Genomic DNA, 27870 nt, shown 5'->3' with positions numbered 1-27870 from the left:
TGATATTGATTTAAAGCAAAATGGAAAAAACGGTGACTCACGGCCTTGGGATACCGGTCCGCTCTACTAACCAAAGTTTACTCGGCTGCAGCGAAAGTGTTCATAATGGTTATTACACTAGTAAAATGTACCAAGATCATTAATAATGCGTTAATAGCCTACGCTATGCCAGCTTGTTTGTTAATAAGCGTTTTTGAAAGATTTGGAAGATTTACATGCTTTTATTATTTTACTCAATGTCCAAGAAGTTTATGTACGTTAAAAAGTGTAGTCAGTTTTATTAGTTGACGTGTTGCAAACAACAATTCAGAAAAGAAACCTACCTAAAGTAGCATACTGCGAATACGGGGGCTTAAGGCTGGCTTGCGAGAAGATATCAGTAGAGTAGAACATGACGGCGTTTATTCCAGACAACTGCTGGGCAACCATCACTGTCATGGCGATGAGCAGCGGTTGCCGGAGCTGGCGGTTGCCGAAGAGTTCGCGTAATGTCACCTTCTTGCTAACTTTGTTCTTTTCTGCCTCCTAGAAATGACAATAAACAGGTGAATGCGGGAAATATTGCCAACAATATTTATTCTCATTTTATGACTTGGTATTTTATGTGGAAATTTGCCTTATTATGTCATTAGAATTTGTAATTTTTTCCATTTATGTAAAGTAGAATAAACGCAAATATTTTTTATGGTAATGATGCAGTTGTACCTCCTCGAGATTAAATAAAATCTATCGTTAAATCCAAAAAACGAACCTGATGCATTTCTTCCATTTCACCATGGACGGCTACGTCACCCCTTAGCCAATTCAGAGCTGAAAATTGAAATAAACATATAGTGTTAGTCCTCAACAGATTCCCAGGATCAGGACATTCTTACACAGATTGACTAAGTCCCACGGTAAGCCCAAGAAGGCTTGTGTTGTAGGTGTAGGTAGGTAGGTTGTAGACAACGATATATATAATACACAAATACTTAAATACATAGAAAACACACATGACTCAGAAATAAATATGTCTGTGCTCATCACACAAATATATGCCCTTACCGGGATTCGAACCCAAGACCATTGGCTTAATAGGCAGGGTCACGACCCACTCGGCCAGACCAGTCGTCAAATAAAATAATATCATAGATTTTGTTAGGAAAATAAAAAATATCATCGAAAAATAGAATAACTCACGTCCAACCATATGCATGGCGTCGTTTCACTATGCCAGGCCTTGGAAGAGGAGGATGGAGATTATGATAATTAGCTGGTAGACTGTCTGTGTCTTATCAAGTGAAGAATTTCGTAATCCAACGCCGCACCAAGGTGAAAGACGTGAGTTACGTCATTACCAAACTAAAATGGAGTTCGGAGGGACATGTTGCTAGGCCTCTGATGGCAGGTGGACCAAAATGCGGAATGGCGCTTTCGGATGAAAGAAGAGTCTGACACCTATGCTCAGCAGTGGACGATACAAGGTTGATATGATGATGGCAGACGGTGATATAGAATATTACCTTCCTGCGCATGCAGCTCCCTCCCCTTATTCAGCAGCAAATATTTCGGCGACTCAGGACACAGCGGCAGCGTGACGCTCTGTATGACGGCCGGTATAGCGCAGACGGCCAGCAGCCAGGGCCAGCCTTCCTCCGTGCCCAGGACTGAGGGTAAGCCGAGCCCTTGCGAGAGGAGGATGGAGATCGTGATGACTAGCTGGTAGACTGTGCCGATCTGAAAAGTGAGAGTAAGATTTAAGTCTTGGAGTGATCAGAATACGAAGAATTAAGTGTTTCTTATTCCAAATATAACGGGCTCCTAAGATTCCTAGCCTAGTCGGTAGTGACGAGGCTTTCTACGAATCTGGAAGTCCATGGATCGAATCCCGGTAAAGACTTTTTTGTTGTTGTCTACGCCTGTCAATCGATTGCCATATTCAGCCAACGTCATATTCTTCACCCTTTCTCATGGGTGGCTTGCTACAAAACGCAGGTGTTAGTGTACTATCCTGAATATTAAAGTTAAACTCACCGATCCTCGAAGAGACACTGGTGATATCTCTGCCAAGTACATGGGAGCCAGACCAGCGTTCAGACCGCTGTTGATTCCGATGACCAGCCTGCAATCAAACAAGACTTCAATATAACTTATTTGTAAGTGAGAACCTGTAATTTTCTCTGTAATTTTATTGTAGTTTGTAGTTAAACTATTCGGGTAGTTCCGAAAATGGAGTCTTTTTACAACGGATATGTATGATTTATAAATGATTTTCGGCATTTTTAGATTTCCGAAAGAATTTTTAGATTTACCAAATAACCCTTACCAAAAACATAACTGACATCAAAACTCAGTATACCGTCATTTTATAGTTTTTATCAGTAGTTCCACATCACCAAATGTCCCTAAATATCCGAAAGAAATTGCATGAATTATTGATCATGATCGAACAAAAAATAATTTTCCAAATCGTTCTAGACGACTTCGAGAAATCGGAGAACATTCAGAAAAAACCTAATAAGGGCAAGTCGGACTCGCCCACCGAGGGTTTCGTACTTTTTAGTATTTGTTGTTATAGCGGCAACAGAAATACATCATCTGTGAATATTACAACTGTCTCTCTAGCTACGATTCATGAGATTCAGCCTGGTGAAATAGACGGAAAGACAGACAGACGGACAGACAGCGGAGTCTTAGTAATAGGGTCCCGTTTTACCTTTTGGTTACGGAACCCTAAAAAGCTCCCAACATATTGAGACATTGTCCTTAAAAATTACACTCATCAATCCGCAATATCCGTTTTTTTAACTTCATTTCTGTTTTTTATTTTATTTATATGTTTCGTTATTTATTTCAGCAAAAAAACAATATGTATGTGAATATTAGCTTACCGTCCAAGTATCAAAAGTTCCGCAGAATTAGCTTTCTTGGCCGTCCCCTGGAACGCGGCTGAGACGAACACAAGCGCGTTGTTGAGCAGCAGCCCGCCTTTTCGACCAAATCTGTAACCAATTTTTAATACGTTATTAAAGATTTTTCTCAAATTACGAGTCAAAAATATCTGTGAGCATATAAGACCAAAGGTTGAAAAACGCCCAGCAATGATTTAGATAAAATATTTTTTTGCAATGTACTGAAGTGTTGAATAGAAAATATTGCCACAAACTTGAGCAGAATTTAAGAGTCATCATGGAAATATTGCTCAACATTGCCTGTCAGCAATGACTCCAGGCAACATTGGTGGCATGTTACATGACATGTCATGCCCCCCACGCAATAGACAGACACAGCAACAGACCAGTTGGTGGCCACCTTCGGCCCTCCCGTGACTTCCATAGTTAAGTTCTTAGGGATTTGCCACACTGGTTGCGTTCTGCGGTCTGCGGTCAGGTCATTACATACATTTCAATTTGACCTCACCTGACCGCAGAACGCATCCAGTGTGGCAAATCCTTTAAAGTATTGAGCAGTATCAAACATAACCTGTCGGCAATGACACCAGTCAGCATGCCACCAATCATGCTCCCAGATACAGAGACAGCAACAAACCAGATGGTGACCACCTTCGGCTCTTCCGTCGTTTGTCGGGTTCTTATAGTATTGAGCAGTATATAACATGGAAATATTGCTCAACATTACCTATCAGCAATGACTCCAGTCAGCATGCCTCCAATCATACCCCCCACGCAATAGACAGAGACGGCAACAGACCAGATGGTGGCCACTTTCGGCTCTTCAGTGGCCTTCATGGTCAGATTGGTGCCCGATAACGCGTCGAATTGCAACCATCTTGACATCACCTATAAGAAAAAATGTTTGATTAAAAGTAGTCATATCATAGTTTCGTCAACCACGAGTACATACGAGTGAAATTGCCCCTCCGGATTGGCAAAGTCAATTCTTGCATTTTGCAAACGACAAGATGGTCGGTGTTTTATCATCTGTCATTATGCCTGTCACGTTCTAACAAGTATGTAAGAGCGAAAGTGACGCATGACATGACAAGGGAAATGCGACCATGATACCGCCGCTGGCGTTTGTATTTTTACCGGCAACAAAACTGGGCGCGTAGACAAGATGCTAATCGTTCACGCTCCGTAGCGTAGCGTAGCTACCTCTCTCTATCACTCTTCCATATTAGTGCGACAGAGACAGTTATGTACTCTAAAATCAATTTAGTTACTAAGTATTTTCTGATAAGGATTAACATTTTGACCGCCACAGTCGGCTGTGGCTCATCAAAAAGTCTTGCCAAGGACGCCAACGCCTACAGCCGACAGCTTCGCCAATGCAATAGGAACTTATACGGGACTCCGTAAAGTTCAATTTCGCTTAAATAATCGCGATCGCTTGGCATCCGGGGCGTTCAAAAAGTTACATATATAGTTGTTGGCTTTGTAGCTGGCCCGCAACGGCTTATCTCTTGTTAACTCAAAAAAAGGGTCGTATAATTCTAATTGGCACCTGAGCGCGGGCTAGTCCAACGCTCAAAAAACCAGTGTAGGTGCGCTCTCCGATAACGCGCCTCTGTTCCGCATATCGAGGACACATTTTGGACTGGCTCGGTAGCGTTCGACTCGCCGGCACTCAGTAACCGTATAGGGACCACACAAAATATCACAAATTATTTTTCCATTTGTTCATTTTGTTTTGAATCTTATTTCAGTTACCATAGGAGTTCTAATTAAATAACCGCTTGAAGTTACCCGGCCCTTTCTTTGCAAGTAAGTGGCACGCGCGGTTTTAGTTAACAATAGACAAAGGATAAGCCGTTGGGAGCCAGCTACAAAGCTAACAACTATACCACTAGATGGCGTAGTTGTAAGACTTGTAAGTTTATCGAAGGTTTTTATAATGTAATGCCTTTTTCCAACCCTTTGAATATTAAATTTTGGTTTCGCACAAACATTATAATACTTAAACCATTGAATATACTATACCTAAGGACGGGCCTTACGGGCATGGCACTAAGAATGTTGCTAGTTCAGCGGTATCACTCACGATTTCGAGCGCAGTCTAACGCAACTAGTTGCGACCAATCGCGCGCGTGATGCTAACACATCAACCAATCGCGTTGTGGCGTTAGATTGCACGATTGGCTCGACTTCGTACGCGTGACAACGCTGTACTGGACCCATTCGTATTGCCCGTAAGGGTTGTGTCAATGACTTAAACGATTACTCAACTTACCAGCTGTGGCGCGTTAAGAACACCAGTACTATAGCCGTGTTGGAAGGCCGACCAGCAGGCGGAGGACACCACGGCAAACGTCAGCCGTAGGTTCATTCCCTGTGGCAGACATACATACAATTTAGAGTAGGTTTTATACTTACATATATTCAGAGAGTAGTAAATTAGACAAGAGAGTTCACCCATACATCATTATATATTTTACAGTACATATGGGGCTACTTTATAGCACTAGTGCGAGAAGTAGCATATTACGTTACTGTGTCGAACTTTTAAAGGGCCATATGTACTGTAAAACGTTGTACGATACATGTGCGAATAGGTAATTCGCAACTCGTGTCTATTTAAAACACTCCCTTCGGTCGTGTTTTAATTTATCGCCACTCGTTTCGAATTTCCTATTTTTCGCACTTGTATCGTAATGTACTATTTGCCTTTTAAGTGGCGACACGGTGACAGCATTTATAAAATTAGGCCTAAAATGCTTTTATTATACTTTATTTGTACATATTTTTGCGCACATGACAGATATCAGGTAAGTCAAAGAGAAAAAAACATTGATGGCACGGGGGACCGTAGGGTTTGGCTCGCACCTCGCCCAACTCGGCATAGCGATCCGAAGAGGGAATGCAGCCAGCTTTATGGGATCGGACCTGGGTGATCTAGCTTAATATAAACATATTGGGTTAAGTCACCCATGTTATGTATTTTAGGTATTAATTTTAGTTTTGTAGGTATTTTTAATTTTAGGTTACATTTAATATGTATATGAGGTAAGTGACTCATCATATAATCAAACTGGATTACTTAGACGTGTGAGGTGGGGGGAAATGCCCGAACGGGATGGTCTTATGGAACGTTCAGTAGGAGTAGCAGAGAAAGCGTTATTATTGTTTGTCCTTGTCATGGTCTCACTTTTCTCTTCTACCTACTTCTAAAAAGTTTTTTGTTGCCCAGCGTTTTTATGGTGGGGAACAATGAACCCGACCAAATTACGTAGGTTGTTTTTAGTACCTATGTTTCCAAGAATGTTTACAACGTATTTTGAAAAGATATCTATACCTATTTTATTTTTTTGATTTCATATAAGTACTGTATTTACAATAACAATATACAAAATGGATATATACAGAGGATTACTATAACTAGCTTAAATCTAAAATAGACACTTGAGGCGTTTTACCAAGGATGCTGGCGGCATTTACTCGTTGTATCGCAATGCTGATACGTTGTGCGAGGAAGCCGCCAGCTCTTCGGTCATCAGTTACGTCAACCGCAACCAGTCGCTTCGCGATTTCTACAAAAAACTTGTGCGCGCTGGGACCCCACGAACCTAGAGTTTCAATGCGTGTTTTTAATTTCGTTGCATTGCGTATGTTCTGTCCCTCACGGGCGCACGCGTACAGCCCTATCTATCAAAGACAAATCTATGGTGGCAAACTATCAAATGACCGCCCAATAGGGCATTTGACTACCTAAAACAGTTTCTTATTTCGAACTATGGAAGGTGGAGGTAAGGAAAGAAATCTTCAATATACCAAAAAGTGTCATCAAAAAACCTTAAATAGGTGGCGCTACAATACCTAGAGTACTTGAACAAAAAATCAAATCATAGACAGCGCACTTCACTCCGTGAATAACGCCTAGGTTCTTAGCTACTCTGGAGATATTTGGAACTATTATTTATAGCTGACAGCTGGACACTTTTGCAACAGTTCTACCATAAAGATTGCACTCCTTTTATTCCACACTCCATATTTCGAACTGTTAAAAACGATTTGCCACCATGGAATTTACATGAAATACTATCAAATGACGTCACGGTCAACTTACCTCCTTGTATAGTTCTATACAATTTATAAAATAGAAATTGTGTCTAAAAATAACTTCTAAGTATCTACGTGTTTCTATTAATCTTCTGGTGCTTTTTCATGCATGGTATGAAATAATTTATTTTAAATACAGTCAAAAACCCTATATGGCGCTACCGACTGACGCACAGCCAAGACTTCTTTCCTATTTTGGTCAAGCACGTAAGTACGTAATTCTCAAGTTGTAATAGATGATAATAGCCCAGCCCACGCTAAATACCCATTCGAACTTTAAATGTCTGTAAATGATTCCTTATTGATACGTTTACAAAATCAACGAGCTACAGCTCGCAACACATCTCGCTCGCACTTGTATAAGTAGGTATGTACAAGCAAGGCTCGCAATCAGTTTATAAAATACCGGTGAATACCGGTTTATAGCAGTTGCCTCCGAAGTTTTATAAGAACGCGAACGTTTTAAGAAATTCATTGTAACCAAAAAAACCGGTCGGTTCGACGAGCGACGAAACGGCCGACCGGCCTGGTGGTGTGTCACATAAACATAAACACCTAACATAGGAAGAAACCGGTTTTCATTGCTCTAAACCGGTTAATTTTACAAGAACTGTTCTCATAAAATCCGGTTAAAAATAACGGTTTTGAAATTTAACCGGTTTTCGAGCCTCACCACGAATTTTACGCGGCCTTAAACGCTAGCGAATGCGTCAACTCAAACGCAGTGCATCTCGCTAGCACCAATGTCAGTACGAGGGAGATGAATAGTAAAGATATAGTTTATTAATCAAATAAAGCTACACCGGCTCTAACCCTACACCTCTGACCCGAGAAGATTTAAATCCCCTCTCAATTGGAGGAGAGTATCCCAATATGGACCGGCAAGAAACTCGGCGGGACACATCTTTTCAAAACATTACATCTTATAATTAACATGCATTAAATAAGAAAAAAAAAAATTTAGATTACTATAAAAATCATGAAATCACATACAGTATAGTAGCTACTTTTCTTTATAGAAATCTGATTTAAAAAAAAATGTCATATCAAAGCATACAAATACGTAGCTCTTTCAGAAAACATATCAAATTCTTACAAAAGGAAAAGAAAAATAAAATTAATAAAAAAATGAGAATATACATTATATAAATCTGACAGATTGCTATACCTACAAAAAATATTTGATGTGCTTTCTTACCTGAATGTGACTTAGGTAGTTGTGAGTAGAATGTTAGTGAATTAGTTTACGCAGTCGAATGTCAGTGTCTGACTCGTGGTAAGGATAGAGGTGTTGTTGATCTAGGATCAAACGAAGACCGATGAACCGAACGAAACGAACCGCACGAAGGCGTAGGCACCTACTGGCAAGTCCTGTGACGCGTACTGTACGTGCTGCGAGTGCGCCCTCCGCCCGGGCCATCGCACTAATAAATAATCTGCTGATGCAGGTCCCGGATGCCGACATCTTTGCTAACCAGTTAGGCAATTTCCTTAAAGCTGTCATGCCTGTTCTTGATTCTGTGTACAAATGTGTACAAAATCTCAGATTATCTAGAAGACCTTAACCCTTGGAGTTAATTAATATGTATATAGTGTAAATAGATAACTTAACGCAGGGGTTCCCAAAGTGTGCGCCGCGGCGCCCTGGTGCGCCGTAGAAAGTAAAGTGGGGCGCCGTGAGTTCTATCATTATCCGAAACCACAAATATTCGCGGGTACCTATTTGAGCGCTCGCATCGGTAAATACGAGTAATATAGCGTCGTGTCACTCTTTTTCGACCGTGATTTTAAATTTACAAGGGCGCCGTTGCAAAATACTACACTTGTAACTGCGCCGCAGGTTGAAAAAGATTGGGAACCCCTGACTTAACGTATTTTTTTAGTAAATGTTACTATTTGACGTCATAAAGTGATTGTAAAATCCTATTATGAAAATAAAATGATATGATATGATATGATATGATATGATATGTACTGTTGTTATTTACTTATTTTTTTGTTGACTTATTTTTTAAATAATTTTTCTAATGACTTATAGTGACATTCATTTTAATCTATGTAATAGGTACTCGTAATTTTTATATGTGATTTATTTACTTAACAATATTAATAATTTTGTTGACATTTTTCTCTCTTCAATTCTATATTAAATTTGTCTGTGTTATGCATGTTATGTACAACTGTTTAGTTTTAAGTTTTTTATTGTATACCATGTAAGCGTGTTGGTGAAATACTGTAAGCTTATATGTGGGAAATAAATGAAATGAAATACAAAATCGATGACTTCTCCGAAGCTAAACCTTCGAAGCCGCTCCCTCGGTCAATGTGTTTAAAAACAGATTGGTTAGACTGATGTTACTTAGTGATGTGATAGGGAGCGTGCATGAACTGTAGGAGGCAGCACAGGAGCTGTCAGATTTTTGGCGCGAAGCGTAAATGTGAGGTTTATTGTTCCGATGTAGCCCACAAGATGGCAGAACCTACTATGCACAAGAAAACACTTGACGTGTAAATGTGCATGTTTATGGTTCCGATTCAGACCACAAGATGGCAGACCCTCCAACGCGCACGGTCCCTATACGACTTTACAAACTTTGAACTGAATAATACAGGACACTGTGTGACATAGGTTCATAATACTAAACATATCAACTCGGTAGCTTTTAAGGTTTTATTTCCCATGGCTTTCGTTTGATCCATTCCATACTGAACGCGACATCCTGTATAACTACTTAAGTAAGTACCTACACTATACCTACAAGGAAGGTACGGGCACTGTGAATGTCACCTCGCTTTGTGTGGTAGGGCACAGCACAGCGGATGTCATTCCAGATCTAGAGCAGAGCCCAACTGGGGAAGTACCTCCACCTTACAGAAAACCGCAGCCAAATAACACTAGACCCTACTCATAGCGTTGTGTTCCTGCCGGTGAGTAAGGTAGTTCAACGAGGGTGCGGAGTGTTAGGGTCGGCAACGCGCATGTAACACGTCTGGAGTTACAAGCGTACATAAGCTACGGAGACTGCTTACCATCCGGCGATCCGTATGCTTGATTGCCACCAAAGTAGTATATTAAAAATGTACGAATGAGATAATCGTGTGAGTCAAGTCGAAAAGAGATCAAATGCACATTGATAATGAAGTACGAATCGGTCTCTACTACCGTAAGAAAATAGACAAAAACTAATCTCTGTATCTTTAGGTATTTAAATAAAAGTAATCAAACAATTTGTAAATTTTCGGGTAGTTATAACATTTAGCTATTGGTTAACCAACCAAATACAAAACCGCCTGGAACTGTCACTGAACGACCTGAATTTAACCTACATTATTTGATCATGTAACGTTTTCATCTATCCTCAACTTATTTTTTTTTTATACTACGTCGGTGGCAAACAAGCATACGGCCCGCCTGATGGTAAGCAGTCTCCGTAGCCTATGTACGCCTGCAACTACAGACGAGTTACATGCGCGTTGCCGACCCCCCCCCCCCCCCCTCGTTGAGCTCTGGCAACCTTACTCACCGGCAGGAACACAACACTATGAGAGGAACTGGCATAATTTTTATTTATTTATTTAAATACCTAAAGATACAGAGTGTCAGTAATGGCTTCTTTTGTAGTCTTGGTCACAGTATCTACACTTCTATTGTGGCTTGTGAGTCAGAAATGACTCACATCATATGTAAATAAAATTTAAAAATCGAATGTGCTATTAGGGTTCCTTAGTACATTATTTTGCCATGAATAAAATGAATATACGGTCTGATGGCATGTGTTTAACCGTAACCTGTATGCCTAGCACATGATTGGTGCGACAGTATCTCGCGGCGAGATAGACTACCCGTCTTTTTCTATGTTAATTAAAGAGGGATGGGTAGTCTATCTCGCTGCGAGATACCGTCGCGCCAATCTTGTACTAGCCCGGCTGGACGCCTGCAACTCCAGGGTGTTACGTGCGAGTAACAATCTGTAACATTATTACCTATTTATTTTTACATAGGCCTTGAGGAAAACCTATCTATATGCATGTACAGCTAACGGCATGCACCATTATTTCCGCTATTCTTATCACAGACCGCATAATTGACATTATTCACACTAACGTGAATACAATAATGTACCACATAGTCATTACAGGGAGGTGTGTAATGTACTTGAATACATTTTTACATAATGCATATTTTTAAAGTTGTTTTTCTTAGTCTGGCTCTGGAATTAATCTATTTCTATCGTAATAGAAAAGTCTCGAAACATCATGTGATTAACTTTTTATAGGGAGCGTGCATGAATTGTAGGGGGCAGCACAGAAATCCCCTATTCATTGGCACGAAGCATAATAATAATTATGGACCCGGGTACGTCCTTAAACTACGTCCAAAAGAGAGGTATAGGCATTGTGAATTTCATCTCGCTTTGTGTGGTAGGGCACAGCACAGCAGATGTCATACCAGATCTAGAGCAGAGCCCAACTGGGGAAGTACCTCCACCTTACAGAAAACCGCAGCCGAATAACACTAGACCCTCTCATAGTGTTGTGTTCCTGCCGGCGAGTAAGATTGCCAGAGCTAGGCGAGGGTGCGGATTGTTGGGGTCGGCCATGTGCACGTGCATGTAACTCCTCTGTAGTTGCAGGCGTCCATAGGCTACGGAGACTTCTTACCATCAGGCGGGCCGGATGCTTGCCCGCCACCGCCGTCGTAAAAAAATGGAAACTTGCATAAGAATTTTCTCATGAAAGTTCCCAGAAATTCTGGAAACTTGCACGTTGCTCTACCCTTATTGTTATACTAAAATCGCTTTATAAATAATGAGGACTCGCACTTGACCGCTTTTTGTCTAAACGTGGGTCCGGTGATGTAATCTTCGCATTCGCACGGAGACGGTTAAACTGGTTTACGTTCCTTATTTAAACTTTTTGCGCCGAAGGCAAAGGGCGTTGGCCTTTTACCGGCCAACGGTTATCTACTACAATACTATCTCTCGATAACTCGTGAAAATATTGCTATGGCAGATGTCCGGACCTCTTTGCAATAACCCAGTCTCATTGTCCACCCAAACTTCAATCTATAGACCGTTATACTGTTCACTTTTTCTAATAAAAAATCCCAATGCTTGCGACGCCTGCGACCGGTTCATGGGTCATTGTTGCGCCTGTGAACGGGTTCCAGCAGGCGTTCCACATGACATTAAAGCTCTCCAAGGGGCTTCTACGTGCTGGATCTATATCCTCACGCAAGCCTATCAACAGACCGGGATTAATAGGCCCGTGAAATCCAAGGAGATACAATAATAAATATTCTTTATTGCACACCACATATTGAAAGGAGAATACAAAGAGAACAAAAATTACAATTAGGCAACAGGCGGTCTTATCGCTAAAAAGCGATCTCTTCCAGACAACCTTTGGGTAGCAGGAAACAATAACTTACAACAATGAACGGGTAGTACTAATATAAGATTACGTGAATATTAGAAGCGTATCACATATTAAGCATTAAAAAACTTTTAAAAATGAATAAAATCTTCAAAAAAAATTAACAAATGATACATCATACTTTGTTAGGTATTTTTTATTTATTTATTTATCCAAAAAAAAGTTGTTACAATATATATTTACATAATATTTCGCCAAACATAACGTTTATCGGCGAATGTTGCACTCACTTACAGTTTTTGTGTACCCGATCTTATCTTATGAACTATTTATTTATCTAAGTATTTATGATTATGACTTATTCTAAGTATTATATTATATTTATTGTTATGACTTATTCTAAGTATTATATTTATAGTCTATGGGTAACGTATTTTAAAAAGATACGGTTTAAAATAAGTTAATTTCAATGCTAATTTTGTGTCACTCGCGCGACATGTTTCGGAGAGCCTGTCTCCATTGTGTTGAAAACTCTTATTTAAATAAGAATAAAAAAAATTAAAATAAAAATGAATGTAATGCTATTTTATCAATATTATCACAATACAGTTGCATAAATAACGTAATTAATTAAACTACACACAATCCCGTTTATGGTAAGACTTCATTCCTTTAAAAAAATACAAACCATTAACAAATATGGGCACGCATCCGATTCTGGAAGTAAAATCAACGTACAATAAGGTGCAATTTCGTTCAAACGCTTGCATCCGTTTTGTACCGTCGCATTTTGATCTCTAAATAAAGGATGATAAAGTATTATTTTACAAAACATTAATATTAGTTGTGACCTTTTGAGAGAGAAATATATGATCAAACCGATCCTTATATAGTAAGACAGCGTACGTAGGTAAATAAGTATGCGAGCACAGTGTACAGTACCCCTAGTGTAATTTTAGTCGATAGCGAAACGTGACGTACGCGTTTGCGTTAAGTCTCATTTTGTATGGGTTTTTGAACAGCGCGCCAAGCGGGACGTTTTGGAAAGTCAAAAATCTCATACAAAATGACACTTAACGCAAACGCGTACGTCACGTTTCGCTGTCGAAAATATTTACACTAGGGGTACAGATGTAGTGAATAATCCTTTCCCATCGTTCCGAACCGTACCGTTCCATCGGGTACCGTACCCAAAGGGTCAAACGGAACCCTACTTATTACTGAGACTCCGCTGTCCGTCCGTCCGTCCGTTAGTCCGTCTGTCACCAGGCTGTATCTCATGAACATGAACATGAAAATGAACGATTATGTATTTCTGTTGCCGCTATAACAACCAATACTAAAAACAGAATAAAATAAATATTTATTTCCAATTTCGAGGTTCTCATCCAATCACCGAAGGTAAGCAACGTCGGGCGGGGTCAGTACTTGGATGGGTGACCGTTTTTATAGATAATGGTACGGAACCCTCCGCACATGCCCGGTTTTTTACGGAAACGTACGAACGTGTTATGCTATTTCAGTCAGTCTCAGTACAAAATGTACTGAGGTTGACTGAAGTAGCATGACAAATACGAACGATCCCGAAAAAATACGATGGGAAAGGATTATTCACTACATCAGAGGGCCTACCGCGAACCACGTTCGACGTGTTGCCTCCCTGTCACACTTAGCTACGAAGTTACAAGTGCAATAGAGAGGCAACACGTCGAACGTGGTTCGCGGTAGGCCTCCTGTACTACCACCACACCAGTTTGACACTGACATATAGCTTCAGATACCATAGTTAAAAATACAACGAATTTAAGTTTTTCTTACAAAACTTGTTTTTGCTTTTTTGCATTTGTTTTATAATCTTTATTCTTTCTTTCTTTATTGCATCCATGGTTTGTACAGGGTTACATACTCGTAGTAGTTGTGAGTTTCACATGGACCCTGATAGGGTACAGCAATAGTCTTAAATCTATGTTATGTACTTAATCGAGGTTTTATAACAATGGTTAGTTGATTTTATACTATACTATTCTATACTAATTCCAATTTTAAATTTTATGTCGACAAATTCATTCACAACTAAGAGATAATATTATTGATAGTTAACATTTTATATGCAATAAAATTGTAGTGTATATAATATTAATTTTAATAGTAATGTCAAAAAATAAAAAAATAAAATCTCATATCATGTAAAATATTAACAATAATGCGATGCGAAATATAGCGATGAATAGATATCTAATAACATTCGTCATTATTTTTATCATCCAAGAAATCATTAAGTTTATAATAGCATTTGTTAAGTAAAAAGTTCTTCAACTGTTTATTAAATTGTTTTTCTGAGGCCTGCAGTTTTATTTCGTCACTGATTTTATTATATATTTTTATTGCCATCATTTTTGGACTTGTTTTGTGTAGCTGTAGTTCTGATCGTTCGGGTGGCGCCAGGTTATGCTTGAATCTACTTTCATATCTCCGAGGTTTGTCGACCGATTTTGGGAAAATATGAGGATATTTTCTGACAAATTTACAAATTTCTAATATATAAATGGATGTCAAGGTCAGGAGCTATATAAACTAATTACAGGCATAGATATACCTCATCTCATTATTGCAAAGGTTCATTATAATCCAACAAGTAGTTTTAAAAAGAGAACAAAACCCCGTTTGTATGGGAAGGTGAAATTCGGCCAAAACTGACTCAAAAATTCTCTACAATAGTTTCCCATATCACAGAATTAGAACGTCGTGGTTTTCTCTGGGATTATATCTTTCTAACTCTATAAAATTGTGAAATTCGAGGGTCCAAACTTGTTAGGTTGCCCGTTGCTGCCAGGAACTCGCCACTGTCGTACATATACCCTGAGGGCCTACCGCGAACCACGTTCGACGCGTTGCCTCTCTGTCGCACTTGTAAATTCGCACGTAAGTGTAACAGGGAGATAACACGTCGAACGTGGTTCGAAATCCGAAATTCGCAAATTGCGGGGATCTTTCTCTTTTACTCTTAGTAAGACGTCATTAGAGTGGCAGAAAAATGCCCGCAATTGACGAATTTCGATTTTCCCGGTAGCCGCCCTGTTCTAAAGGCCTACCGCGAACCACGTTCGACGTGTTGCCTCCCTGTCACACTTACGTACGAACTAACAAGTGCGACAGAGTGGCAACACGTCGAACGTGGTTCGCGGTAGGCCTTCTGTTTGCAAGTTATAAGCATAATTGTTGTGCCCGATACCGGGAAGTAAGCCGAGAGTCCGTCGGACATCGGAGCCGCTATGTCCATAAGGTACACATGATAATTAACAGAGCGAACACCGAGCTTCTTCCAAAACATCATTGTCTTTGTTACAATGTAAGGACATGCACGAAGAATTTGGTACATTGACCGGTATTTACACGCCATTACTCTATCGCCATTTTTTTTGACGAGTTTTTAGGCTTCCGTACCCATAGGGTAAAACGGGACCATGTGAAAATGGTCGCGGGTTCAAATCCTGGCTCGTACCAATGAGTTTTTCGGAACTTACGTACGAAATATCATTTGATATTTACCAGTCGCTTTTCGGTGAAGGAAAACATCGTGAGGAAACCGGACTAATCCCAACAAGATAGTTTACCCCTCTGGGTTGGAAGGTCAGATGGCAGTCGCTTTCGTAAAAACTAGTGCCTACGCCAAATCTTGGGATTAGTTGTCAAGCGGACCCCAGGCTCCCATGAGCCGTGGCAAAATGCCGGGACAACGCGAGGAAGAAGAGGGTAAAACGGGACCATATTACTAAGACTGCACTGTCCGTCCGTCTGTCCGTCTGTCACCAGGCTGTATTTCATAAACCGTGATAGCTAGACAGTTGAAATTTTCACAGATGATGTATTTCTGTTGCCGCTATAACAACAAACACTAAAAACAGGAGAAAATAAATATTTAAGTAGGGCTCCCATACAACAAACGTGGTTTTATTGTCATTTTTAGGGTTCCGTACCCAAAGGGTAAAACAGGACCATATTACTACTGTCCGTCCGTCTGTTTGTCTGTCTGTCCGTCTGTCACCAGGCTGTATCTCATAAACCGTGATAGCTAGCCAGTTTAAATTTTCACAGATGATGTAATTGATGTATTACTGTTGCCGCTATAACAACAAACACTAAAAACAGAATAAAATAAATATTTAAGTAGGGCTCCCAGCCTCCCACACAACAAACGTGTTTTTTTGTCATGTTTAGGTTTCGTACAGTCAGCGTCAAATACTTCGTAGCAGTCAAAGTAGCCAAATAGTTCGGTACACCATATATTTAGTATGGTGTACCGAACTATTTGGCCACTTTGACTGCTACGAAGTATTTGACGCTGACTGTACACAAAGGGTAAAACGACCATACAATTACTAAGAATCCGCTGTCCGTCCGTCTGTTTGTCTGTCTGTCACCAGGCTGTATCTCATTAACCGTGATAGTTAGACAGTTGAAATTTTCACAGATGATGTATTTCTGTTGCCGCTATACCAACAAATACTAAAAAGTACGGAACCCTCGGTAGGGGAGTCTGACTCGCACTTGGCTGGTTTTTTTTTCTAAGGGGCATGGACGACCTGTCGGCCTACCCTCCATATAAAGGCCGATAATTTATCGCAACAAAAAATGTTTTCTTCTACTTTTCCCTAGTCATGATACAGAATATTCCCCACTATTTTTCTTACACCTTGTATTGGGTCATTACCTATGAATTTGGCGTTTCTGTTCATAAGTATTAGTCATGTCATAGTTTATTTATTTTAATAGTAACTTCGAAGTATTTTTTAATTTCATTAGTGAGCTACATAACAACGATTTTACATACAATTATTAGCAAATAATATTGTTTTATGTATTCAGAATACCGCCCTGAAAACAGCTCTTTTCATGTGCTGCCGGCTTGAGTATTTAAATGACTTATATTTTTCTGACGGGACAGTTTTTCAAAAAAATATGAGTTAGAAAATGTGCCTTAAAAATGTCTCAGATTACTGGCAAAAATTTGTTTGGTTTGAAAATGCCATCACAAAATAATCCGCAAAATTCATTGTATGAAAAATCAAATTTCGTAAAAGTTCTCCATGCAAAACGCCACTTTCATAGTACTGCTCTTCTAAACTCTTTCTGACAATGAAGCCATCAGACATGAAAATGATACGTCTAAATTCAAATCAATTCAAATCAGTGTTAAGAAAATATACCATACATTGTAATAATTGATTATTTTTCTTTGTGTACTGCAGAATTATAGTTATGCACCTTGTTTTTTTTCCCGTAAATTTCAAGGGTGCATTCCTGAGCTTAAATTAAGTAACTTTCTCAAAGACACCGGTATTCTAATTAACTCCATTTCGAAGATAATCAATAATTTGTTTTTATCTTATAAGGCCCTTACGAGCGTATACTTGCCTTAGGGCCTGTTTACATATTGATTAGTGTTCAGTACGAGTGTATACATTTTCTACTAAACGTAAGTACTATCTCGGACGATCGATGTTCGAAATGACATTAATGTGTCACAGTTTTCAATTGTTAGGTTGAATTAAATGTAATGCCCTTGTTACAATAACGCTATATGCAATATTTAATTACTTACTTTTTTTAAATAAAAATAAAAACTTAAATGAACTATGCCATTTAGTAGGTAATTAGTTTCCTTAAACATACTTCCCCATACCCCGGAGTTAACGGAATTAAATAAAAACACGGTGTATAACTAGAAACTGATGCCCCCACAGTCAAACTTATTGTCGAGTGATGTGGGGCTACGATTTTATTTTAGATTAAACCTTATGTCTTAAATAATTAAATACTTAATAAATAGTGCGTAAGCATGTTTCTAGATATACATTTGTGACGTTATCTATGAAAAGGGACCTAATTGTCGATGGCGCTTAATGGCGAAATACAATGCCGCGCGATGCAGCGTAAGCGCCATCGACAATAAGGTCCCTTTTCATAGATAATGCATTACCTACATTTGTGTTACACACTTAAATATTTGTGGCATAACCCCCTTTGTACAAGACAAGAAAAACAATGATCCTTTCCCCAACACTGGACAAGAGAAATTTAGCCTAAAGTCAATATTTACAGCTACTAACACAGTAACAGTAACTCTAGCAGTATATTATGTACCTTTAGGTTAGGTTTAGGTAGGGTTGCCAATTGCCATACGTCCCGTATATACGGGACTGTTACCGTATTTGTACCTGCCCCGTTTTTGTCCCGTATATCTATACCGCTGTAGAATGCCTAGAGAAATGGTCACAATCATCTCTGTGTAACCAGTTTACCTATGTAACTAAAGAAACGGAGATAACAAAGCCAAGCTATTTATGTATATATTTGCACCCCCTTGTCCCGTATCAGTTCAAAACAATTATGGGAACCCTAGGTTTAGCTTTAGGTGGTTGATATTGCCTTAACTCCTCGTACCATTTGATACCAGATTGATACCAGATACCAGAACATGCGAAAGATTCCAAAATTGAACCACGAGTAGCAAGTGGTTCGAAAAGTAGAATCTTGAGCAGTGCGAATGTTTCATTTCAAGGCACGAACGATAAACAAATTTTGCTATCGAGTGAAAACAAAAAAAAACATCATCACAAAAATCAGTTCTACCAGAGGAAACAATTCGAAATTTGCATCATATTACTTTGCCACTCTTGTGGATAAAATGCACCTTTGTTATCAGTCTTAGAGGAATAAAGGGAGCATTTACGAGCTGCCGCGTAGCCAACATGACAATCATTAACGCTCCGTAGCGAACGAAATGCAACTATTGCCAGAGAATAAATACTTAATAGTACTATCGTACAGAAATGACACTTCCTACACAACCGAAGTTTGATTCAGGGACGAATTATGCTGTCCCTTTCTAATGTATAGCACTATCCCTTTCGGACATTTAGGGTAGTCAAAATTCAAGCCATTATCTTACCGGTGGTCGTGCACGTAGGTATATGGAATATGGACGTCAAGTTGTGCCAACCCTAATAATTGCTCGGAGCAATGCTGAGCCGAACGGAGCCGAGAAAAGCCGAACGGAGTAGTGTCTCATCACTGCTATCGCACTAATATGGGCTGGTGTGGTGTAAAAAAATTATACATTGCTAAAATACTGATCATAATATTATGCTATACGGGAGCTATCAGTAAGTAAACAGAGGAGATTAAAAAGTCACATTCAGGCCAGTGTTTACTGTTTACCCAATTTATATATAGCCCTAACAAAACAAACAGGTGATCTCGGCAGCTAATAATTATTGTACTTAAGAGGCTGTCAATACCTAAAGCGCGCACACTGTCTATTTGTATCGGAGTAAATGAGATAGCACTGTCGCATGTTACTGGCAAGGGAATAATAAGAAAAATATTTAAATAAAAAAAAGTGGATTATTAGTGTAATATTTAATTCGACCAAGGTTTAGATATAAATGTTTTGAAATTGTGATTTTAATTGCAGACCCATAAGTCAAAACAATAAAGACATAAAACCGTTTAATTGTGATTTTAATACCAATCTTTGCAATTATTTTCTATCGAGCCGATTTCGTTCAATCGTGTATCGAGTACGACCACGGTCTTTGAAATATAATTAATATGAACATATATTTTTCTTACTTGACTAAAACAAATAGTCTTTCTTAAAAAACTGTTTAAGTAACATCAATTTCAAGGACATTGGGTGTTGACAGCCTCTTAAGTGTTATTTCACACTTTATACAGAGGGTTTATTTAGTCACCTGCAATAATTTACGGGGTGAATATATAGATCCTACTGAGCAACTTTTACTATGGGACCAACCCCGAAATAGCGAAAAAATATTGGGCCTTATATAAAATGAGCCTTAACGCAAAACGCGTACGTCACGTCACGCTATCGAATAAATTTACACTAGGAGTTCTGATACTGTGTTTGTTTTGTTGACTGATTTATAAAATAATTTAAAAAAAGTTTATGACATTTTTTAATTTTCAATACAAGCTTTTATCGACAATTCGTTTACGTTGTTTTATCACAGTTCCTATGGCCACCTCCTGTCTCCATCATCAGATCAGCTCGATGGTACCGTAATATTGCATTGTCACCCAACTTACATATGTTTTCAGTTTCTTTGGAAACCGGAAAGTGGATCAAATTTAACTTGCCAGATTTGGGGGCCTACCGCGAAAACCGAAATTCGCAAATTGCGGGGCTCTTTCTCTTTTACTCTTATTAAGACGTAATTAGAGTGAGAGAGAAAAATGCCCGCAATTGACGAACTTCGATTTTCCCGGTAGGGGCCTTGATTACAGACAGGCAAACAACAGGACAGGTGAAATTAAAAAAATTAAAAACTTGTAAAAGGGCGGCAAATTAGCAAGCATGTGCACATAATAGTACAATGTTTTATATTTATAGAACATGCATAAAAAAATAACTTGTTGTTTTTCTTATTTTTTACGCAACTGTATTTAAAAACGTCGTTCGATACACGTGCGGAAATGTCATTCTTCACTCGTCCCGAGTCTTAACTCGGTGCTCGTGAAGTAATGACATACTTTCCGCTCTAGGATCGAAATGCACTTGAATTTACTGCAGTAATTATTTTTTTTACAATCCACCTCTATTTCAAATTCTCTTTGGTTATACTCATACATAAAGAGTACAAAAAATACTTCCATATTGAAATAAAAAAAAAAATTAAATCCATTTATTTCAGGCAAACATGCTCCATATTTTGTTAGTACATCTTAAGAATTAAAAAAACGATGACTAATATTTATATCTATACTTACGAATAACTCTATTATTTTTGATTAATTTTCGCATTCCATTCATTTTTGTTATATTCGTTGTTAAACATGAGCTTTCCTCTTTCAGAGAGCGGGAGCTCCTTAGCACGTGCACATCTCTCGCTTGCCAAGATGCGACTAAAGGGAACTTGTACAATTTGTCACAATGTAAGCGCTTCAATTTGAGAACCCCTACCTATCTTGAGTTAAGAAATAATTTCTGTAGGGTTGTTTCTCCGTACAAATTTGGAAGCTCGTGCCTTTATCACACATACAGAAACTGATGACAAACGAGAAAACGACACAAGGACAACAAATATAGCTATCTCGGCGCCAAATACGAGTTCGTAGCATTTGGCGTCGAGACACTCGGGCCGTGGGGCAAAGGTGCGCGTGGGCTCCACAAGGAGCTCGGGAAGCGATTAATGGCTCCACTACATGATGGCCCAGCGTAGGCCAGTCTAAGGGACGCAGCTATGCGGTGGAATGAGATAGCAATATCACTTACTCCTTCTAACGCATAAATGCGTCCCTTGGACTGGCCTGCGCTGGGCCATCGTGTAGAGGAGCCATAAGGGAGGCAACAGGAGACCCTCGCGCGGGCAGCTTTCTCGCGCAAAGACTCGCTATTGCGATACAGCGCGGGAATGCTGCCTGCGTGATGGGCACTCTGCTAAGAGGCCAATAGTTGAAGGGTAGATTTTAGTTAGGTTTAGTTATATTAGTTTATTTTATTAGTAGTTATAATTCTTGTAACTTAAATTTAGTTTGTATATACATTATTTTATAATAAATATTTTCCGATGACAAACTTGGTTTGTCAGACTATAAAAAGCATATACGAACGATGCCCGTTTTCCTCAATTTTATTATTATATCTCTGTAAGGTGAAAAAAAACGAAACCTGACTGGTTTCGATAGGTAGTCAAATTCTAAAATCTTGTAAATATATCAGGTAAAAAACTTAAGCTAAGTCCGGGAAAAACGTAAATCTGAAGTCACCGCGCCAAAGAAATCCAAAAATAACCGAATTTAACACCAATACGTCTGTACACAACAATTTGAATCGTATAGCCAGTAAATAAAGTTCATAATGGTCAATTCTTTAGTAGTTATGTATTCGCCCTACATTTGTAACGTTTCAGTTGATTTTCTTGGCATTCAAGCCCTTTGGCTTATTTCTGTTCATTATAATAAAATAGTTCCCGAATCTTGCCCGAAGCACAGAATAAATAGTACTACCGTACAGAAATGTTGGAGTCATACTTAAGTCACAGAACGCATTATACAGAAATTGTTGGGAAGGAAAACAAATCTTTAAACACCTACAAATCGAATAACTTAAATACCAAATAACTTTGGCGTGCCACAGGGCAGTGTCTTGGGCCCATTATTATTTTCATTTTACATAAATGATTTGCCTAAAGCCGTTGATTTTCCTACAATATTATTTGCAGACGATACTTCCGTAGTAATACCATGTACTGATATGCAAACATTTGAAAGTGACATTAATACAACTCTGAACGCTTTAGTCAATTGGCTGGAAAATAATAACCTATTAATAAATGTAAGTAAAACTAGGTATATGCAATTTAGAACAAGTAGGCGACCAAACCTGAAGCTAAATATATCTTGTTTAGGTGATTCTGTCAGCGAAGATAAGAGCTTTAAATTTCTTGGTATAGATTTGGATGAGCATTTAACCTTTAATGTGCATGTTGATAGTGTTTGTAGTAAAATAAATAAATTTATATTCCCGTTGAGGAATCTCAGACAAACAGTATCTCGAGAATCAGCATTACTGGCATATCATAGCTACATTATGTCTACACTGAGATATGGTATTATAGTATGGGGTAGCTCATTCAAAAGAGATGTATAAGAGCCATCGTCACACTGAAACAAATGGAATCCTGTAAGCCAGTAATGCAAAAGAAAATAATAGATTGTTATCCCTACCATCCTCGTAGATACTTGAAATGGCTCTCTTTGTTCGCCTTAATGAAACTTATTAAAAAAAAAACAGTGATATGATAAGTTACAATGACCGTATTTCTAGACAGCGCAATCTACTATTTTTTGCCAAAAACTTGTCTCAACAAACAGCTAGAAGTTCGTTTTATACGTGCATAAAAATATTTTACAGGTTGCCAGCTGACATAAAAGACCTTCCAATCAACAAGTTTAAAAAGAAATTATTTTTATGGCTTTATGACATGTGTTTTTATTCCATACATGAATACTTTGATTATGAAATTGAACAGTTATAGAAATTTGAAATTGTAATAAATCGTTGCATGATTTTTCTAATGTTAATAATTAATCTGACATGTTATTTTTAATATTTTCATCCTATTTTATGTTATAGTGCGACTATACCTACTTACTTCAAATTTGCATGCTACACTAAGCAGAGTATGGTTGAACTAAAATATATTATTGTACACCTTTGTAAACCCATATTCAGCAAATAAATAAATACAATACAATACAATGACACTTTCTATAAAACCGAAGTTTGACAGCGATTCAGGGACAAATCATGATGTCTCTTTCTAACGTCGACTATTTATGGTTGTCAAAATTCAAGTCATTATCTTATCTGTGGTCGTGCACGCAAAGGGAGGTCAAGTTGTGCCAACCCTAATAATTGCTTGGAGCAATGCTGAGCCGAACGGAGCCGAGAATGACCGAACGCTCTAGTGTCTCCCCGCTGCCCGAAGCGGTGTATTTATCCTTTAAGTTAAGGTGCCGTGCCGTAGGTTCAGAAAGCGCAGTTTTTAAAAAAACGTACCGATTTTTTAGATAACAATATGATTGCTAGAAAATTAATTAGCAATCTTGAGAATTTTCTTTAGGGACTTAAGCAATTCGAGTCCTGATTTTGAACGAACATAGGTCTAACCCGCACTTTAAAAGTTTGTAACCACTTATGCACAAAAGCTAAAAATATGACAAATCTTATACCTTTAAACGAGCAATTCTTGTATATATATATATTTCTGTGATCTCGGAAACGGCTCTAACGATTTCGCTGAAATTTGGTATATGGGGGTTTTTGGGGGTATAAAATCGATCTAAATTAGTCTTATGTTTGGGAAAACGCGTGTTTTTGTTTAACTTCGACCCTCGATTATTATTTTACTTGACATTGTGTAAATTTGATATTTTTAAATTATTTTCTATTTTTATATAAGTATATTGCCTGTTTTTTTAAAATATTTGCACGCCTGCATGCAGACTGAATGCACGGATTTTCTTTTATCTTGTAAGACCTTTATATTACTGTGTTCTATGCAAATAAATTCTTTGAAACTTTGAATCTTTGAGGGTTAAACAAATCTTGCTCCCGATTTTTGAATACACCAACCCGTAGAAAGTATTAGCATATTAGCTGTAACATATCACACAAAATCAGACCAAATCAAATCCAAATGAACGTCATTAAATATTTATCATTCAAAATCATCATGTCAATCCTGCCAGCTAATTTAAGGAAACAAATCAAATTGCATCAGATTACTTTGCCTCACATATGCGTAAAAACAACTTTCTCATCAGTTTTTGAACAATCAAGAGGGCCTTTATCAGCTGGTGTGGTAAAAATTAAATTACTTTACCTAGACAATGATTGATTGTGATGTACAGGCAAAGTCAAAAGTCATCAAGTGAAACATGTTATCGCATTATCAGTTGTAGTTTTCTCTGACAGTATCTTATTGTACTGTTAATAGGCCTAAAGTCTCACGTAACTCGAGAGCAATTATAATGGGTCTCTGTGTCTGGAAATTTCCATGAAAGTGATCCGTTTTTATTGTTGACCGGGCGAGCGCGAAGTGTATCCAATTCATCTTTGGCCAAACATGATTTCGTTTGATATTCGGCTGTTCTCGTCTCCTCTGCCTCTCCGACAACATTTCTCAACTGATTCTTGTGAAATTTTGTGTGGTTATGCAGGTCTGGTTAGATTTAATTGTAATTGTTAAGATTTATTATTTAATTGACACATTGTGTGATTGAATAGATTGACCGGTCTGGCCTAGTGGGTAGTGACCCTGCCTATGGAACCGATGGTCCTGGGTTCGAATCCGTAAGTGCATTTATTTGTGTGATGAACACAGATATTTGTTCCTGAGTTTTGGATGTTTTCTATGTATTTAAGTATTTGTATATTATGTATACTTATCATTGTCTGTGTTAGAGTACTTGCTAACTCTAACATTTACTTGATAGATATCTTGATAGTAATGTGAAACTTGTACAGTCTGAGTACCCACAATGCAAGCCTTCTTGGCTTACCGTGGGACTTAGTCGATTTGTGTAAAAACGCCCCTAATGGCGCTCACTAGTGCGAGAATTAGTACATATAACTATGTCGAATATTTAAAGAGCCATATGTACTGTAAAATGTTGTACGATACATGTGCGAACAGGCAATTCGCAACTCGTGTCGATTTAAAATACTCCCTTCGGTCTTGTTTTAATTTCCTATTTTTCGCACTTGTATCGTAATGTACTATTATATTTATTTAGTTAATTGACAATTTAAATTATTGACATATTATTATTTTTATGCCCATCCGGTTATGTCTGTGATTTGATTATTATTAACAATAGTCTTATAAGTTATGCTTTGTACTATTAACCCTTTTATGGGCTTTGCCTGAAATAAATGATTTCATATTATTATACAGTTTATTTTATTTTATTTATTATTAGGTACGAAACGGAACCCTAATAACGCTTAGTCACACACGGTCTTTTTTAGCTTGAAAATAGCGCGAATATGTGGCATTATCTATGAAAAGGGACCTTATTGTCGATGGCGCTTACGCCGCGCTGCGTCGCGCGGCATTGTATTTGTATCGGAGTACCGTTAATAATGGCGTACGTCACATATATTGCAAATCGCATCATCAAACAGCCTCGACATATGACTCGTATGATTAAATTAACATTATCATGCGATTTTACGTCATTTTGAATATCATTGTATGTATCACATTAGATCATCTACTGTCATAGCTCGGGACAGAGACCGGTAAACGGTAGATTGGCAATAGAAATACAATGTGCGCAACTTAAGGAAGAGCTACGTGCAGCATGCTTAGGAGGGAGGGGGGTAATGAGCGTGTTTTTCTTTGGGAGGGGCAAGCGTTTTCAATTAGATAGATAGATAGATAAAATCTTTATTCAACCACAACTCACATGCTTTGTGACACAAACAATCAAACAAATAACAAGAGAAAAAGAAAATTGTCAAGAGACAAAGAAAAAGTAACATACAATTTGACACTAATATCAATAACAATGTATTACGTGTCTTATTTTTAGATTAGTAGAGATAATGTAGAGGGTCACGTGTTGTGGTAAAGAATAGGCGCTGACTCAGCATAAATGCTGCGGAGACCACAGCGCTGATCTTCCGTCAGAACCTTAAAACCTACACTAGTAAACGACCAGTGCAGCGCTAGTCAATGTACTTACATGTATATATATATATATATATATATATATATATATATATATATATGCATATTACATATAATTGTACTGTAAGTATGTAGGTACTGTAAATATTTTCAAGAAAATATGACCCGTAGTTATTATACTTATTAATTTATAAGATGTGAGCGCAAGTCGATAGGTATTAGAAAATTAATTATATCCATAGACTCTGCTAAAGCGCTTCACACATCTTACTTAAGATGACGTAGATTCAGAGAGCGGAGTTTTTGAAAAATCGAACCGCTTTTTTTAGATAATAGTTACGGTTGACGAAAATTTTGTTTCCTCTGGGGAATTTATTTATTCGATTCCTGATTTTTTCTCTTTCGCTCGATTGGTAAAAAAAAACGATAGGTCTAAAATGCACTTCAAAAATTTAGGTAAGTACTATAAAGTTTTGCACAAAAAGTAAAAATTCCTAAGTATAGCAATTATTTAAAAAAAATAGCAATATAATACTTGAGGGAATAACTCATCGATTACTTTTTTTATTATGAAAACTCACACAAAATCAAAATTCAACAATCTGATATCCACGATCCCGGGCACGTACTGCCATCTTTTTCACAGCTTTATGAGAGTGCGATAAGAGCCCTGGACTTACGAGGCCTTAACTCTGGTTTAATATTCTACCCGTAAATTTTCTGAAATTTGGCTGGTTTGAAGAACATCTTGTTGTGGGCGGAAAAAATTGGAAATCACAAGTTGTCCCGAAAATGTAATGTCATTTTCCGTTGTGGTAAAATGTTTCTATTGTATAGAATAGGGAACTCTATCTGTCCACCTTTTATAGAAATGTGAAAAAAAAATCTACAACCAAATACAGCCAAAGAGTTTCAATAAACCATTAGAGTGCTAACTCCATACATCAGTTTTCTTACCAAAACGCGGGTAATTTTCATAGTTGACATCTAGCGTCAAGTAGCGAATTTATCAGTATAGTCGTTAGATTTGTAGCTGGCCCACAACGGCTTATCCTTTGTCTATTGTTAACTAAAACGGCGCGTGCCACTACCTGCAAAACAAAGGACCCGGTCACTTTTACCGGTTATTTAATTACAACTCCTATGGTAATTGAAATAAGATTCAAAATGAACAAATGGTAAAAACATTTGCGATTTCTTGTGTGGTCCCTATACGGTTACTGAGTGCCGGCGAGTCGAACGCTACCGAACCAGTCTAAAATGTGTCCTCGATA

The 27870-nt window shown here is 38.2% G+C and overlaps 1 protein-coding gene and 1 long non-coding RNA gene across 2 annotated transcripts in view; one reads left to right on the top strand and one right to left on the bottom strand.

Moving 5' to 3' along the window:
• Positions 1-27870, top strand: part of LOC133532515 (uncharacterized) — a 93448-nt gene that overhangs the window by 43840 nt on the left and 21738 nt on the right. The window lies entirely within an intron of this gene.
• LOC133532490 (solute carrier family 2, facilitated glucose transporter member 1-like) overlaps positions 1-27870 on the bottom strand; it is a 39501-nt gene that overhangs the window by 2655 nt on the left and 8976 nt on the right. Inside the window, exons 2-8 of the mRNA XM_061871198.1 lie at positions 5170-5268; positions 3619-3779; positions 2871-2981; positions 2014-2101; positions 1503-1716; positions 752-810; positions 324-525 (exon numbers count right to left, since the gene is read on the bottom strand). Coding sequence (XP_061727182.1) covers positions 324-525; positions 752-810; positions 1503-1716; positions 2014-2101; positions 2871-2981; positions 3619-3779; positions 5170-5268 — 934 coding nt within the window. The remainder of the gene's footprint in view (positions 1-323; positions 526-751; positions 811-1502; positions 1717-2013; positions 2102-2870; positions 2982-3618; positions 3780-5169; positions 5269-27870) is intronic.

The sequence above is a fragment of the Cydia pomonella genome, chromosome 27 (assembly GCF_033807575.1).
Source record: "Cydia pomonella isolate Wapato2018A chromosome 27, ilCydPomo1, whole genome shotgun sequence".
NCBI classification, from domain to species: Eukaryota; Metazoa; Arthropoda; class Insecta; order Lepidoptera; family Tortricidae; genus Cydia; species Cydia pomonella.
The sequence above is the reverse complement of the archived record's forward strand: the minus strand, read 5'-3'. Positions and strand labels throughout refer to the sequence as shown.